The sequence below is a fragment of the Ursus maritimus genome, unplaced genomic scaffold (assembly GCF_017311325.1).
Source record: "Ursus maritimus isolate PB19 unplaced genomic scaffold, ASM1731132v1 scaffold_21, whole genome shotgun sequence".
NCBI classification, from domain to species: Eukaryota; Metazoa; Chordata; class Mammalia; order Carnivora; family Ursidae; genus Ursus; species Ursus maritimus.
Genome location: NW_024424564.1, coordinates 13,182,838 through 13,201,054, shown reverse-complemented (window position 1 = coordinate 13,201,054; position 18,217 = coordinate 13,182,838). Strand labels below are relative to the sequence as shown.

General features: G+C 39.7%; 1 protein-coding gene and 1 long non-coding RNA gene across 4 annotated transcripts in view; one reads left to right on the top strand and one right to left on the bottom strand.

The window, feature by feature from the left end:
- The window catches only part of TBC1D15 (TBC1 domain family member 15), a 76,122-nt gene extending 64,077 nt beyond the window's left edge, over positions 1-12,045 (bottom strand). For 2 of the 3 annotated variants that reach the window (XM_008684306.2, XM_040637263.1), the window contains exon 1: positions 11,952-12,045. In XM_008684306.2, coding sequence (XP_008682528.1) covers positions 11,952-11,981 — 30 coding nt within the window. In that variant the 5' untranslated portion in view covers positions 11,982-12,045. Of the gene's footprint in view, positions 1-10,870; positions 11,006-11,951 lie in introns of those variants that run through there. The other variant, XM_040637264.1, reaches the window with a different exon arrangement.
- A 103-nt stretch (positions 12,046-12,148) lies between these two features.
- LOC121104397 lies at positions 12,149-17,578 on the top strand. The gene is made up of 2 exons (XR_005836686.1): positions 12,149-12,384; positions 17,168-17,578. It is a non-coding gene; the product is annotated as an uncharacterized LOC121104397 (long non-coding RNA).
- The last annotated feature ends 639 nt before the right edge of the window (positions 17,579-18,217 follow it).

The window sequence follows — 18,217 nt, the reverse complement described above, 5'->3', positions numbered from 1 at the left end:
CACACTCAGCCGGGAGTCTGCTTGAGATTCTCTCTCCCCCTCTGCCCCTTCCCCTGTGCTTGCATGCATGTGCTCTCTCTTTCAAATAAATAAATCCTAAAAAAAAAACAAAAAAAACCCACGAAAACTACAAAATTGAGGAAGAAAACATAGGAGATACTCTTATGGCTTTGGTTCAGCAAAAATGTTTTAGAAATGATACCAGAAGCATAAAAGAAAAAAACTGACACATCAACAAAATTAACACTTTTTTTTTAAAGATTTTATTTATTCGACAGAGATAGACAGCCAGCGAGAGAGGGAACACAAGCAGGGGGAGTGGGAGAGGAAGAAGCAGGCTCACAGCAGAGGAGCCTGATGTGGGGCTCGATCCCATAACGCCGGAATCACGCCCTGAGCCGAAGGCAGACGCTTAACTGCTGTGCCACCCAGGTGCCCCCAAAATTAACACTTCTGCTCTTTAAAAGACATTATCAAGCAAATGAAAAGCCAAGGCTCAGTCAGGGAAAATACAATGCAAATCACATCACGTTATCTAATAAAGGACCTATATCCAGAACATAAGAACTCTCAAAACTCAGGAACAAGAAAATGAATAACACAGTTTAAAATAAAATGGGCAAAAGGTTTGAACAGACACTTCACCAAGGAAGACATAAGGATGGCATACAATCACATGAAAAGATGCTCAATATCATTAATCATTAGGGAGATGCAAATTGAAACCATCATGAAATACCACACATCTATCACAATGGCTATAATTAAAAAGACTAACATGCCAAATGTTGACAGAGATGTGGAACAGTTGGAACTTTCATACACCACAGTGAGAATGTAAAATGGTACACCTACTTGGGAAAATAGCTTGGCAGTTTCTTAAAACGCTAAGCGTGCAACTAACATTATGATCCAGCCATTCTACTCCATGGTATCTGCCCAAGAAAACAGAGAGCATCTATTCATACAAAGGTATACCAATTTTCGTAGAAGCTCTATTTGTAACAGCCAAAAATAGAAAAAACCCAAATGTCTACCAACAGGTTAATGAATGAACAAATCTTGGTATACTCATACAAGGGGATACTATTTGGCAATAAAAATGAATAAACTAATGATACACACAACATTAATGAATCTCAAAATAACTATGCTGAATGAAAATCAAAAACAGAGTACAAACTATGTAATTCCATTTATATAAAACTCTACAGAATGTAAACTAATCTATAATGACAAAAAGCAGCTCAGTGGTTGCCTATGGACAAGGTAAAGGTAGTGACAGATTACTATGAGTCAAGAAGAAACTTTGGCAGAAATATCATCACCTTGACTGTGTTGATGGGTTCACAGTGTATACATACATCATAAGTTATCAAATTACACACTGTACATGTACAATTTATGGTCAATTGTACCTCAAAACTGTATGAAAAATAAGTTACATGAAAGGTCCATTGTTTTAAACTGTAAAACCCCATATAAAAGTAAATATGTAAGAAGAGACAGTTCCCTTAAAAAAAAAAAAAGTTGATCCTGCCTCAAAAAGAAAATTTAGATTATACCCTTTTTTCATTGCAGATTAGATGTCCATAGGGAGCAAACTACTATCAACAAAGACTTGCCACTTAGTGGTATTAAGCTAATTTGATATAAAATTGATTCAAACTGAAACTTCTATTAAGCACTTACTATGTGCCAGACATCATGAAGAACAGAAAAATAAACAAGATAAAGTTCCTTCCATGTACCTGGCAATGTTACAAAAAAGGTACAATCTTCACACAAGCTAGAATATTCTATGTGCTACCCCACCCTCTTGGGGGGGGGGGAAGAAAAATGTATTAAAGTACTAAAAAAAGGAGAAGAGTTGTCCGTTTGGAATAAAACTGCCTCATGCCCTCCAGGCTCTTACCTATTCTTAAATATCTGCTAAGATGCCTAAGCAGTTAAGTATATTTATAAAACTCTCAGTGATGATGGCCCGCTGATGGCAACATAAACTGCAGACTTTTTTCCTTTAGCAAAGGAACTCTGCCAGATGTAACTTATTAAAAGAACTCTAGACCACAGCAAATGTTTTAGAATAAACTTGCTGACCTCTAATTTATCAAAAGTTAAAAACAGAAGGCAAAACTGAGGCAGGCAAACAGATAAATTCAACTTTCTAGATAAAAAGAAATGTACTTGGAAACAATCAAATTTAAAAAAATGGGCAGAAGATATGAACAGACACTTTTCCAATGAAGACATACGAATGGCTAACAGACACATGAAAAAAAGTTCAACATCATCAGCCATCAGGGAAATTCAAATCAAAACCACACTGAGATACCACCTTACACCAATCAGAATGGCAAAAATTGACAAGGCAAGAAATAGCAACTGTTGGAGAGGATGTGGAGAAAGGGGAACCCCCTTACACTGTTGGTGGGAATGCAAGCTGGTGCAGCCACTTCGGAAAACACTGTGGAGGTTCCTCAAAAAGTTAAAAATAGAGCTACCCTATGACACAGCAATTGCACTACTGGGTATTTACCCCAAAGATACAGACATAGTGAAAAGAAGGGCCATATGCACCCCAATGTTCATAGCAGCATTGTCCACAATAGCCAAACTGTGGAAGGAGCCGAGATGCCCTTCAACAGACGAATGGATAAAGATGTGGTCCATATATACAATGGAATACTACTCAGCCATCAGAAAGGATGATTACCCAACATCTGCATCAACATGGATGGAACTGGAGGAGATTATGCTAAATAAGTCAAGCAGAGAAAGACAATTATCATATGGTTTCACTTATTTGTGGAACATAAGGAATAACAGGGAGATCATTAAGAGAAGGAAAGGAAAAATGAAGGGGGGGGGGACAGAGTGGGAGATGAACCATGAGAGACTATGGACCTGGGAAACAAACTGAGGATTTTAGGGGGGGGGGGATGGGCAAGCCTGGTGAAGGGTTAAGGAGGGCCCGTATTGCATAGAGCACTGGGTGTTATACGCAAACAAGGAATCATGGAACACTACATCAAAAGCTAATAATGTACTGTATGGTGACTAACATAATAAAGAAAAAGGAAATGTACTTGAGACAATCCAACTCAAGACCACACTACTTTCTGACAAAAAAAAATCTGAAAAAGGTAAGTTGCACGATACAGCAGCAAGTAATTTTTTATATTGTTCCTACACTTGAGTGGAATTGGATTTTCATTTGTATTATGATTATCATAATCTTTATTTTCAAAATTTGACAATTTAACCCAGATATTTTTAATTTATTATTAAGCTTAGGAATAAATTTCTTGCCCTAAATATCTGTTCAAACATGTAAATTCAACACCTACTATGCATAACATACTTTCTTGAACCGTAGTAGCTATGTGAGTTTTATAAGTTAAATTTAACAACAAAAAAGTTTTAAAAATTGTTTCTTTAAAACCATTAAGTATATTGAAAATTTAAACTTTGGTTAGAGAAGGTATCCCCACAAAATACCAGAGTGAACCTAGAAATTCTAATGAACTCCACACCCAAATATCTAAGCACCTACTTGATATTTTCATTTGAATAATCCAAAGGCATCTTAAAATTAGTGTTTTACCCTAAATCTGCTCTTCTGCTATTCCCAGCTCTGTGAAAGACATCCCATCTACCCAGTTATCCTAACTTTTTTTTTCCATCATCCCCATCCTATCTCCTAAATCTCTCAAACCTTCACCTCCGACTTTGACCCCTCATCATTTCTATCCTGGGTTGCTAAAATAACATTCTGGTCTCTCTTCTCCCAATCTAGTCACCTTCCAATAATTTGTGTAAAGTGTGTAATGTGTAAACACTGCCAAAATCGTTCTTTACAAAGTGTACATTTGACCACGCCATGCCTGAGCTTAAAAATCCTTCTGACTCCATCCTCTATACCTGTATTTTACCTCTGCAGCTAATCAACACCTGACACTCCCCAATACATACAAACTTCCTGCCTTGGGCCACTCTGAACTCACCTGTTCCCTCAAAGCCTTGTGCCTTTTTATGTGTGCACTCTGTTCTCTCTTCATTACACATTCTGCAAATAACTTGTAAATCCTCCAAAAGAGCAACAGCCCATCCAAACTCTTCCCACCACCCCACTCCACCTAACCTGATTTAGAAGTTTCTTTACTCATACACTGAACACATTTATTGAGCTTCAACTAAATGTTGGGAATAAAAGATTTTGGGAGAAAAACACACACCAAAAAAAGTGTCTGCCTAAACTAGTAATGTCATGTAAACCAGCAAATAAATGGTCATAGCACAGTGTGATGGAAGTATGCACAAGCTCCTGAATGAGGTGTCATTTTCAGTTATTTCTCCAAAAAATATATAATGAATGCATACAATGTGCCAGGCACAGAGGGTGTTTCTAGGTATAAACACATATTATTCAGTCACTGCTTCAAAGCACTTACAATCTAAGAGGGAATTAGGACAAGAAAACAGATAATTACAATATATGATACAAGCATGAATAGGCTACAACGGTAGGACCTAATAAATGATGTCTAATCTAGACCTAAGGACTCGGCAGGATGAGAAATCAGAAAGACTAAACTAGAGGGACGTATAAACTGAGACCTGGAGAATGACAAATTTTAACTAAAAAAGGATTTACGCTCTTGGCAAAGAGTGTATGTTCTACACAGAGAGCAGTAATTCAGTTCATGGCTACAATCCAGACCGGACAGCAGAGGTTAAAGAGTTTAGAGACAAGAGTAGAGACCACACCAGATCACAAAGAGTTTTATAAACCATGCTCACGAATTTGGGAGTTTGGGGACGCCTGGGTGGTTCAGTGGGTTAAGGGTCTGCCTTCAGCTCAGATCATGATCCCAGGGTCCTGGAATCGAGCCCCACATAGGGCTCTCTGCTCAGCAGGGAGTCTGCTTCTCCCTCTGCCACTCCCCCTGCTTGTGCTCACTCGTGCTCTCTCTCTTGACAAATAAATAAATAAAATCTTTTTAAAAAAATTTTTTTTGGGAGTTTGGAATTCTTCCTGAACAAAACTCTTTGCCACTAGAAAGCCATTAAAAAGTTCTAGCAGGGGAATGCCATGGTCAGACTTGCCTTTTCTAAGCAAACACACTGGCTGCAGAGCCAAGAATCAACAGCTGCAGTAATCCAGGGAGGGAGAGATTCATGGTGGCTTGAAGTACAGCAGAGGCAGTGGGGATGAAGAAAGGCAGATGGCTTAGAAAAATATTTAGAAGGTCGAAATGATAGGACTTCGTGACTGATTAGATATGGGAAATGAAGAGAAGAGAAATCAGGGACAAAACTGAGTAGATGTGGTTATTCGCTGAGATGGGAACACAGAAGGAAAAAAGTAAACAGTGAGTTTTATTTGGGACAAGTTAATCAGTAATGACTGTGGAACTGAAGAAATGTAGAACATAGATGATTTTAAGAGTAACAAGTCACAGAAATTCTGAGAATGAAGATACAGAGATGTTGAGGTATTAAGGATGTTACAATTCTCAAAGGGCAGGCAGCAGAACTATTATTGCTTCTTAAGGGCAACAGTGTGCCAAACAATGTCAGACAGAAGGACAAAAATATTTAGCAGTCTGGGGAGGTACAATGAGGACTAAATGATTGACTTCTCTTACACCAACGACTGCATACACACTATAATACTACACATTAAGAGACAGTAAATAGATTTCATATGGATTTCCTTCCACCAAAAGTAAAAATAAAAAAGCTGGGTTATAATTTTTCATTTAGTCCCAGCAGCTATGTCCCATCGAAGACCTAACATTTTAATTCTTTCCCCAAAAAGCCATGTTTTTATTAATCCATAAACTAACCTGTTAAATTTGCAAACTACTGTATTGTGTAAAAAAATTAAGTCTATGAATTATCATATGACCTCACTGATACGTGGAATTTGAGAAACAAGACAGAGGATCACTGGGTAAGAGAGGAAAAAAATGAAATAAGAAAAAACCAGAGAAGGAGACAAACCATAAGAGATTCTTAATCTTGGGAAACAAACTGAGGGCTGCTGGAATGGAGGGGAGTGGGAGGGATTGGGTGGCTGGATGATGGACATTGGGGAGCACATGTGTTGTGGTGACCACCGTGTATTGTGTAACACTGATGAATCACAGACTTGTACCCCTGAAACAATACATCATATGTTAATAATAATTTAAAAAATGAAAAAAAAATAAAGTCTATGTTTAACCATTCAGTATCCAAAGAACTCAACATACAGAAGGTACTTAAATGTTTGCTAAAGAATGCCAGAAAAGGGGATGCCTGGGTGGCTCAGTCAGTTAATTATCTGACTTTGGATCAGGTCATGATTCCAGGGTCCTGGGAGCAGCTCCTGCATCAGGCTCCTTGCTCAGCAGGAAGCCTGCTTCTCCCTCTGCCTACAGCTGCCCCTGCTTATGCGCGCATGCTCTGACAAATAAATAAAATCTTAAAAAAAAAAAAAAAAAAAGAATGCCAAGAAAAAAAAAAAAAAAAGACAACATACTCATATTGTATTTTACACCAGAAAGGTATTACCATGTTATAAGATCTAGTCTAGGGAAAAAAAAGTTCTCCAGGAAAACCTAGATACTAGAATATTCTATTTCTTAAGCACAAGGGTTTCACAGTACTATAAGCATATCTTATGGGAATTAGAAGCAGCCAAATTTAAGTTACAAAATGAATTCCTACTAAGAATGCCATCAAAACAAACTCTTAAAAAATAACAGCTGATTTCCCAATTGTTTCATGTTTTTTTTCCCAATAGAACTAAATTCTAAAACAATCACAGTAAAAATAGAATAAAACCTAAGTGTACTAAAATAGGACTTTTTAACTCCAAAACAAGAGTACTCAGCAATTCTCTCTCTCCCACTCTAGTCCCCACTCATTTTCTCTACCTTTTTGCTCATTCGTGGTCACTGAATACCTACTATGTGCCAGAATCTTGGCTGGATGCAGGTGAAACATTTCAGGCCCTGCCCTCATAATGAGTCAGTTTACTAGTCTTCAGCATACAAACATTCAATAAAAATAGCACCTACTTCAAGGACTTGAAATTCATTTTGCATTTCCTTTTTAGACAAGGCGAAGAGTTGGGTGCTACTGAGTATTTTCCTTCTAAAGAACCTAAGTCTGTAGGATAGAAGGTAAAGGGCTATCTGATACACACCCAATGCCTAATATTGTGCCTGGAACAAATCAGATGCTTATAGTATTTGTTGAATAAATGAATGAAAGTAAACTAACAATCAGGGCAGTGGGTCTAAGGCCAAAACCTATTTCAGGCCATCTCCTTTCTCCCGTGATAGGTAAATTCAACTCATTCCATTAACTCAATTCTGTCCACCAGTTACAGAAGACACAGGATGGTCTTGACAGGCAATGCCCCTATTTCTCCCCTCAATATTCACAAGAGAATGTCACTTTCTCTGTATGACTATTAAAACATATTGTTCTACAGACAATTAAAAAAAAAGCTGAACTCTAAGAACTAATCAGGGTTTATAATCAAACTCAAACCTACTTTCAAAAGCTCAGCTAAGAACAGTATTTACGCAAAATTGAATTCATCCACTCATGATGACAAAAACCTACCCCTGATTTAGTCAAATCATCAGAGACCTGAAGACGTCAAACTGGTATCCTATATTTACTGAACTACCCACTGGCATAACACCATCAGCATACTAGAGGCATTATAGGGTCTTTTTTCTTACCAAAAAGATATAGGGGCACCTGGTGGTGCAGTCGATTGAGCATCCAACTTTTGGTTTCGGCTCAGGTCATGATCTCAGGGGTCATGGGATGTAGCCCTACATCAGGCTCCACATTCATCTAGGAGTCTGCTTGAGTTTCTCTCTCTTTCTGCCCCTCCCCCACACGCTCTCCCATTCTCCTCCTCCCTCAAATAAATAAACCTCTCAAAAAAAAAAGATGCAATATGCCATATAAGTACATACATTATATTACATAGTACAAAGAACCTACAGGAGACTTTGTTCTCTGGTCTACCCTTCAGAAACTAGTTGTTTGGGGTTTTGCTTTTGGTTTTATTTGAGTGTGGATCCTATCGTCCTTACAATGGATCAGGTTCCCCTCCTTACTTTGGCTGCTAAAAAACTTAGAGCTAAATTGTGGTCCACTAAAGCATACGGTTTATTTAACAAATGTACTTCCAGTACCATTTACCTTTTTTACCCTTACTTTCCTTTTACCTTTTTTCTAATTTATTTTACATAACTATATTGCTTTTATATTTGTGAGCAGCTTAAATCTTTGTGGAAAATGGCAGGAAAAATAAAACATTCAACTATTTTGTAACCATTAATAACCTTATAATGTTTAAGAAGTCTGAAAGATTTTCCTTAACATTAGTAGCAGCTAACATTTACTGAGCACTTACTTGACACCAGGCACTACTCTGAATGCTTTGCAAATATTAACTCATTTAATCCTCTTTACAATTCCATGATGGAAATACAATTATCCCTCATTTACAAATGAGAAAACTGGGCACAAGGAAGTTAGGAAATTTGCCCAAAGTATACAGCCATAAGCAGTGGAGCCAGGGTTTGAACCCAGACAACTGAGCTCCATCTCCTTAACCACTGCCCAATTGTGATGATTCTTCATTCATCAAAACTACACGATTTCTAAAACATGGTATTTTTCGATTCCTAAACTAACAATGAGAATTAGAGCTAGAGCTAACTTCAAAGATGAAGTTTATACCCATACCAAAACCATATTGTAAATCTTTAAAATGCTGCTATACCCAAATAATGACTTGCAGAGAAACTGAGATTATGAATAACACCTACAAAGCATCTACTGCGTGCCAGGCTTTGTTCTAATATATTTACTTCACAATCCATAAAGTAGGTAGTATATCATCCCCATATTACAAACGAGGAGACTGAAGCACAGAAAGGTTAAGTAATTTGACTGAAGTCACTAGAAAGTGTGAAATTAGGTTTTGAAACTGGTTTGGATCCAGAATCCAAACTCTTAACTGCTATCTAACACTGCTTCTCCATATGACAGAGATTAACTTCCTTGATTACTTCCTACACTCAAAGTTCAAAGCAAGCAAAACAGAATTGTTAGAAAAGTTACATCCTAGATCTCAAACTGATTCTATACACCAGCATCTGTATTTTTTAAAAGTACCACACGTGGCTCTTGTGAGCCTTGGTTAACATCCACTGCCCTAGATTTCTAAGCTAGATAGGTCTCAGCTGAACCTTTGGGTGCGAGGGGTGTGGGGATAAAGCAATACACACACAAATACATATACACACTCACTCTCTCACATCTAAATATTCTTCCCTGGTCCCCTTTCCCAAAGGAACAAGACTGAAAAGGAGGGAAGTGTAAGATAAAGCCAGAAAGGGAACATGACTTCTTATGTCATGTTAAGCAGCCTTTAGTATTATTTTAATGGTGACAGTTAACAAAATAAATATTTTTTTTAAGATTTATTTTGAGAGAGAGAGAGAGTGTGTGTGTGTGTACACGCGCCCACGAGCAGGGGAGGGGCAGAGGAAGAGAAAGAATCTCAAGTATACTCCGTGCTGAGAGTGGAGCCGATGCAGGGCTCTATGTCATTACCCTGAGATCGCCACCAGAGCCAAAATTAAGAATCAGATGCTTAACCGATGAAGCTACCCAGACACCCCAGATTTTGTTTGTTTTTTTAAAGCAAGAGACAGATTTGTACATTACAAAAAAAAAAAAATTCCTCCAGTAGTGGTATAGAGAGGGGACTATGGGCAAAGAACTGCAACAAGGAGAAAAATTAGCTAAGAACTCACTAGAGGCAGACTAAATGAACTAAACACAGAGAATGAAGGTATGTAGAAATTTAAGAAACTTATTTGCAGTAAACTGGTAGAACTTGGTTCTTGACAAATTATTATTGAAATGGACGTCTCCAACTTTGTTTTACATGCAACCACTGAATGATATCATTTAACTAGATCTGAACTTACTGAGGGAAGAATAAGTGGGTTTTGCTGGTCATAACAGTATTATCTAGGAGAGGGGCAGCTTTTAGCATAGAAAAATAGTTTAGGTGGTATGATGGTAATGGGTGTCAATTTACAATGAGTGAGAATAAATGCGATGGTGAAGTAGTTATGAAATAAAAGACTAATTTTAAGAAGTCAGATTATGGGGGCATCTGGGTGGCTCAGTCGGCTGAGTGAGCAACTCTTGATTCCAGCTCAGGTCCTGATCTCTGAGTCATGGCATCAAGCCCTGTGTGGGGCTCCATGCTCAGCAGGGAGTCTGCTTGAGATTCTCTCTCTCCTTCTGCCCCCCCACACCCCCACCCCCGCTCATGCCATCTCTCTCTAAAACAAATAAAATCTTTTTTTTTTTTTTTAAAGCCAGATTATGAAAGAGAGTGACTGGAAGGAAAGGGTGAAAAAAGTCTTATATTTCACAACTAGGCTTCATCATCTCAAGGATTCTCTCAAAAACAATCCACTCCTGAAAGAGGGAAGCGTAGTTCAAATGGAAAGGATCCCTTCTTGGAAAGACCTAAACTGGATCGGTCCAGACAGAAAATCAAGCAGGATAACTTTCAAACAGTAATGAGTCAAACAGAAAATCAGCATCCACAATGAAGACTTAAAAACTAACAAGACAATCAAAGAGCAGGAATAATCCAAACAGCTATGACCAACCTATCATTTAAAATAGTCAATATGTAGAAGTATGAAATCTTTCTTAACGTTTTTATTATTTCATGTAATCCTAACAACTCCAACACAAAAAATAATAATTGGCACCACCACTATTCTGGAGAAAAAATTTACGAACGACAGAGAAGTCATACCTGCGCAATTTCCCAAGGTCACACTTCAAAGTAACAGCAAAACCAAGACCATATGTTTTATTCTGCCACAAGTCTAGTGGTCCATACACCAAACCACAAACGTTGTCAAGTAATTCAAAATGGGATAAGGAGAGCAGTATAGAGAAAATGACTGAAACTCGATGAACAGAGGAAGCTATCGGTGACAAGTAAATATGTAGTCATTAGTTTTCCATGAGTCATCACCAGACCCAACTGTTTACGAAATACTCCCGCAATAGGAAATGCTGCCTGTGGCATGTCATGACAGTCCTAAATAACAGGCATTAAGATGTGCCCTCGGAACGAATATAGGCAATATACAACGAAATCTCCGCACCTAATCCTAGTTCCTAATGAAGTAGGAGGGAGTTAAGACAGTATCACAGATACTCCCCCACGAAAACATCATAGAGATCTCTAAGAAATAAATACCTTAACTAACGCCTTCCTAGACAAGCGTGGGATGGTGTAAATCTGCTACCTGAGTGGAAACATGCCCTGCTGCTCACAAACACCAGCCAACTCGGCAGTCTGGTAAAATGAATCCAATACACTCTTTTCTTCTAAGCGCACAGCTGCACAGCACCTGTTTTCAGCTCCTCCGAGAGGGGGCAAAGATGCCTCTACCAGAGTGAAGCAGAGAAAGACGGGCAAATTAGATTAACCCCTCAAAGGAAAAGAAAAGAAAAAAAAAACACGCTGGAGTCAGAAGAGTAGATCTAAAGAATCAGAGTCAGGAAAAAGTGAACCACAAAAGGAAAGGAACTAGGCAACTACCTGTCTCTTAGAAAAAGCAATACAAATTAAAGCTGCCTGCTGCGGGGCAGTGCAGAACAGCGCCGAGGCCTAGCCGGCCTTGGAACAGTAGCCAGTCTCATTCCCGACTGAACCGGCAATCTCGAGAAACAGCTGACAACGACCAAGTCCTCTTCTCTTACATTCGCCACAAGCTGTTCCTGATACAGAATGGCCTTCACGTCCCTCCCCGACCGGCCTCCAAGCAACAAAAGCACCCCTATGCCAGAGAAAAGTAGGGACGTTCGCCGGGGCCGTTACTTACCTTCCCGCTCACAACACCCACCGCCGCCATCTTTCCTTCGCGTGCCTGTGATGACGTAGCAGCGCCTCACGTGTCTCTGGGATTCACAACAACATCCGCCAAAACCAGGTTGATATCCGGGCGGGAAAGGGGCGGGGAGTGGCGGTAAAAGCGCGGAGCGAAGGGGCGGGTGAGTGGAAGAGCCTGGCGCATGCGTGGAACAGCGTGGCGCATGCGTACTGAGTGGCTCTCAGGCCGCTGGGGTGGAGTCTCTGGTGCATACCGTTCATGCGCCGATTTTTTTTCTCATGGAGGGAAGCTAAATTGAAGTGTTTTTACTCTTGTGTTTTCCTCAGGAGGAGTCTTTGAGCCACTCCAGGCCATTTCTGTTTGGTATGTTGGGAAGAACATATATTGGGAGCCAGTAAACGTGGTCCTGGCTTTGTGGCCATAGGTAAGTCACACCTTCAGCCTCTGTTTCTTATCTGAAAATCGGGGATAGTAAGACTGTGGCGAAGGTTAAAGGAATCCCAGCCCTCTCTCCGAGCACCCACACAGAGACTTTCCCCTTCTGTTTGTGCAGTTTCTGAAGTTGAGTCTGATCACTGCAACTCAACACACGACCTTGAGTAAGGTATTTTGATAGGAACTGCGATAATGCCACGCCCTCGTTGCTCCAGAGTCTAAAGCACAGAGCTCATAGCTCCTACAGAGTTAATAGCTGTGTGACTTGAAACGAGTTTCTAAATTCATCCAAGCTTCAGGATGTAAAATGAAGATTACCCATGAAATGGTTGTAGGGATCTCATGGGTCAGTGCGTGTGTGTCAAGATGATTTGTTGAGATACTAAGATATTGTTTTTTTCTCAGGGCTGTGAAAGAATGCGGGGGGCGGGGGTGTAGAGAGCAGAATGCCAGAGGATTAGATACCACCCGGATAGCTCTGTGAGTTTCCTTGCCCCAGGGCAGAGTAAATGTCCCCTTTGTGTCAAAACATCTGTACCCACTGAGGTACTTCTCTCTCCGAACAATGGAGAGCGGTTAGAGACTTTGAAGGTTGGTTAAGTGGCAACCGAAGGGAGTAACAACAGAAAAGGAGGGTTGAAAGTTCTGTGAATACCAGGAACCTGATGGGTAAGGAAAGTGGCAAGACCTTCCAAGGGAATGGATTTGTAGTCTCCATTAGGGAGGCTGCACACTAGGCATCAGAGATTCCAATCACGGCCAAGACCCCATGTCCAAGTTTGGCATCGAATGAGCAAAGCAAGTCACCCTCAAAGGATAAATGAGCTGGAGAAGAGCCTATTAGTAACCAGCATTGAGTGAAGACTTGTTGAGGCCTTTCCCAAAAGTACTGGATTGAATAAGACCCCTAGAACCTTCATACAATCCTAGGTGTGGTGTGTAGATCCTTAATAGTGACCCACATTAAGCTTCCACCAGCTCAAAGTAAATTGGGTGTGGTTAGAGGACTTTTTTAACAGACATTTCTTACACTCTGTGTTTTGGAGAAAAGTTGAAGCCCTTAGTACACGGCCTGGAATAGAATACTCAATAAATGGTAGCTATTATTTATATAATAAGTTTGGGAATTAAAGCTTTCTCACTGAACACTTGGTATCCTAGTTTCATTTGCTGCTTCCCTGTCTTAAAGCTTCATCCTCCAGATGCCACTTAAATACTGGCACTAACTACCCATGGGCTATCCTTGGGCTTCTTTTACTTTTTCCAAGCACATTCCTAGACTATTATCTTTATATATTCTGACATCACCACCTCCTATGTTCTAATGACTGAAATATCTCCAGCCCAAGTCTCTCTCTTCTAAAATCTAGGGCCTACACCTGTTGCCTGCTGGACCTTTTTACTTGAATGACCCATCACACCTCAAAAAAATCCTAAATCTTTGCTCCTCAAAATGTAGTATGCAGACCAGCAGCATCTGGAAGCCTGCTAGAAATGCAGACTCTCACCTCGGGGGGGGGGGGGGTCCTGTACCCCTGAAACAAATAATACATTATATGTTAATTAATTGAATTTAAATTTTAAAAAATACTTTAAAGAAAAGAGAAAAAAAAAGAAATGCAGAATCTCGGGTCCCCCCCACCCAGAACAACTGAGTCAAAAGCTGCATTTTAACAAGATCTCCAGGTGATTTTTGTGCACATTAAACTTTGAGAAGCATAGTCTTAAATGAAATTAAATTTTGCTTTTGTTCTCTGAAATTTACTACCATTTGCTGAATTAGAGTTGCAGACAGAGCAGAATTTCTCCAGGTAAGTGTTGCTATCATGTTACCCAGTTCTGGGTAACTCATGGCATGAGTCTTCTGGAGAACTTATGGCAGACATCCCCACCGTGTCTCTCCTTCCTAGTCCCACTACCACTCCTACAGTTGAGGTCTCTTGTTACCCCTGATTTGGACAACTACTGTGGCATCTTAATTCATTCCCTTGCTTTCTGCTTCATCTTCCTCCTAATAATTCATAACCCCACCAGATTTGTCTTCCCAAAGCATAAATGTGATCATGTGAATTCCCTGCTTAAAATCCTTTAATGGCTTTCCATCTCTTCAAGGAAAAAGTCCAAACTCTCCAGCATAATATACAAGGCCCTTCATAAACTGTTCTTGCCTACTATTTTAGCTTTATCTCCCAACTTTACACACTCAGACCCAAGTTGCCAGCCATAGCCAAATAGCTGTTGTTCCCTGAATATACCATGCTGTGTCCCAAGATCCCTTGTAACTGTAGCAGACTGGCTTGGCTTGGGTCATGGGACCATCCCTAAACCAATCACTGTGACCCAAAGTATATAGATGTTCTCATTGGCCAGATTTGACTTATATGCCTACAGCCCCAGTCAAAGTACAGAGAATGACGGGAAGGGTAATTCCCAGAGAAAAATTCAGGAACCATTCTAGAAAAAAAGGAGAGTAGAAAGCAGACATTAATTACAGAGGATCCATCTTTCACTACCATGGTATGACCCTGTAAGATACCTAGTTTACTGACCTGCTTCCCTTTCCCTGCTAGGCTAATGGAAGGTAGGAACTATACTTTTCATTGCTATGATCATCACTCCTGACACACATGCCTGACCCATAGCAGATACTAAATAAAGGTTTAACAAATTCAGTTCTCTACAAATGGCACAGTTATGCTTTATATTCAAGAGGAAAGAGACCATTTTCCTTTTTCAGTGATATCCTCTATCTATATGCAAACGGAAGAAACAAGGTCAGTTTGTTTCATGTTTTATTTCTTTACTATATTAGAAGAAAAAATCATAGTACACTTACATGAAACAAATGGACAGGTTTTTAAAAGCAGCATGCATATAAATTTAATGTAAATAAAGTTATGGGGCTCCCTATAACTTAAAATAATTACTGTTTTCATGGGAGTGAGTAATTTTATAGTTCCTGAGTTCCTCCCATGAACTATATAGTCATTCACTGATTATAACTTATCACTCAAAAAGTCATCTGATGTAAAAGAATCTTAATAAGTATCCTAAAGCAACTTTTGACCTGGGCGGAACTTTAGCATTTGTCTCCCCATGTTTTTCATTTGAAGAAATTGAGTGTCTTAAGAGATTAATGATTTGCCAAAGTCACAAGCTGCTTTACAGCTGAGTTAAACTTCATTACTGATACATGTCTTAGTCAGCTGTGCCACACTATCAGCTGAAAGTGATTACTCCCCTCTGTAAACTACAACATTTAATTACCCATTCAGTTGGATTCCCTATCACCTCAGTTTCTGACCAAACTGTTTGTTTTTCAGGGCTTATCCCATGTCACACATCATCTGTTAAGACTTCCCAACTTTGCCACTATTCATTGACCTCTACCTTTCCTGAATTCTTAGGACGGTCAGACTAAAGGGGTGCCTGGGTGGCTCAGTCGGTTAAGTGTCTGCCTCTGGCTCAGGTCATGATCCCAGGGTCCTGGGATCGAGCCCCACATCGGGCTCTCTGCTCAGTGGTGAGTATGCTTCTCCCTCTCTGTGATCTCTTTTGCTTTCACTCTCTAATAAACAAAATCTTTTTAAAAATTTAAAAAAGAACAGTCAGACTAAAAACTTTGTTTTTGTGTTTAACTATACAAAGTAGTACCATGAAGAGAACTGACAGCCAAAAGATTGTAGGATTTCTCTCTGGGTAAATTGACCAGCTGAAGAAATCAGACTGATAGGTATTGATGGTTGGGGATCTCCACTGAAATAACCAACCACATCATCCTACAGTGAAGACCAAAAATCAACAAACCCCACCTGTATACCTAAAACTTCCAATCAGCTTTTGGTTTTAGTTCCTTAAATATGGACAGACAACCATGGATCAGTCCCCATTTGAAGAAAATCTTTAAGCCAAAAGACAAGAGACCAAAATGAACAAACCAACAAAAAAAGCGATTCCATACGAACAGTGCAGAGAACAGAAGAAAACCTTCTAATTGCAATAAATGCCACCGAAGGACTCCTGGGTGGCTCAGTTGGTTAAGCGACTGTCTTTGGCTCAAGTCATGATCCCAGGGTCCTGGGATCGAGTCCCACATCAGGCTCCCCCTGCTCTGCGGGGAGCCTGCTTCTTCCTCTGCCTGCCACTCCCCCTGCTTGTACTCTCTCTCCGTCAAATAAATAAAGTCTTTTAAAAAGAAAATAAATACCACTGAATTGTACACTTAAACAGTGGATGAAATGGTAAATTTTATGTATATTTTACTGCAATTTTTAAATAATTGGAAAAAATAGAGGAAAATATTCAGAATGTATGGCAGAATTCTTAGCCTCGATATCAAAATCATGATCCATAAAGGAAAAGTGGATAAATTAGACTTTATCAAAATTAAAAACTTTTGCTCTCCCGATTGAAAAGGATGAAAAAAACAAGCTATCGACAAGGGTAAAACATTTGCAAACCATAAACCCAACAAAGGACCAGTACCTGACTTTTATAAAGAACTCTCAAAACTCAACATTAAAAAACCAATCCAATTAGAAAATGGGTAAAAGAAATTGCATTAATTTTCCATTGCTGCTCTACCAAATTACCACAAATTTAGTTGCTGGAAAAAACACGTCAGATGTCAACTATAGGTCTCACTGGCCCAAGATCAGGGTGTCAGCAGGACTGTATTCCTTTCTAGAGGCTTTAGAGAAGATTCTGTTGCTATGGTGTAAACTGACAGTTGGGTTGTTTTTTCTTTTCTCTTTCTTCTTTTTGTAATGCAGGTGCCTGACTTAAGCTTTGACTGCAGAGGCATCCACTGCAAAGAGACGCCCACTTCAATGATGGCTATTACAAATAAACACATTGCCAGCCACAGGACTAGATAAAGAGCCAGGTTACCTCCCTGCACTGAGGTTCCTTTGTTTTAGAGATCTTGGTTGTTTTTAATAACTGACCATTTGGGCCACACTTTTTTTTCTCTCCCTGCACTTTAAATTCCTACTGTTATGTTTTAAATTTACTACTAAAGAGTGAGCCTGGAAAACCCTAGACTCTCACCCTTGATCCCAGGCGTGAACCCCGGGGCTCATAGGCTCTCTCCCTCCCTCTCTCCCTTCATCCATGCTGCATGGCCCCAGGTGTGCTATGTAATATCTAGATCTTGTAAGTAATAAACCTTTATTTTTTTCAAAGTTTCCTGATGGTTACTGCTAATGGGCATCTTGCAATCATAATAAGGACCACAGGGTCAGTCCAACTACAACATTGATCATTGATAGGCTGAGACCAGCACAAAACAATTTTCTTGACTTTGGAGTTTCTAGAGATCATCCAGGTTCCTCAAAGCTAGCAATATTCCATCTTTCTGCTATCTCTGCATCTCTGATCTTTATTTCTTAGTCACATCTCTCCCTGAAAGTTTTTCCACTTAAAGACTCAGGGGATTAGATTGGTCCCTCCTGGATAACTCACAACAGTCTCCTCATTTCAAGGTCTGTACCCTTAATCACATCAGCAAAGTATATTAGCTGTGTAACGTAAAATATTCTGAGGTTCTGGGGATTATGGCATGATATCTTTGGTAGGCCGTTATTTTGCCTATCAGACATAAACAGACATTCCACTAAAGAGGATATAAAGTTGGCAAAATAAGCACATAAAAGATCTTCAACTTCAAGGTGCCTGGGTGGCTCAGTCAGTTAAGCTTCTGCCTTTGACTCAGGTCACGGTCCTGGAGTCCTGTGATCAAGCCCTGCATCAGGCTCCCTGCTTGGCGGGGAGCCTGCTTCTCCCTCTCCCTTTGCTGATCCCCCGCTTATGCGCTCACTCTC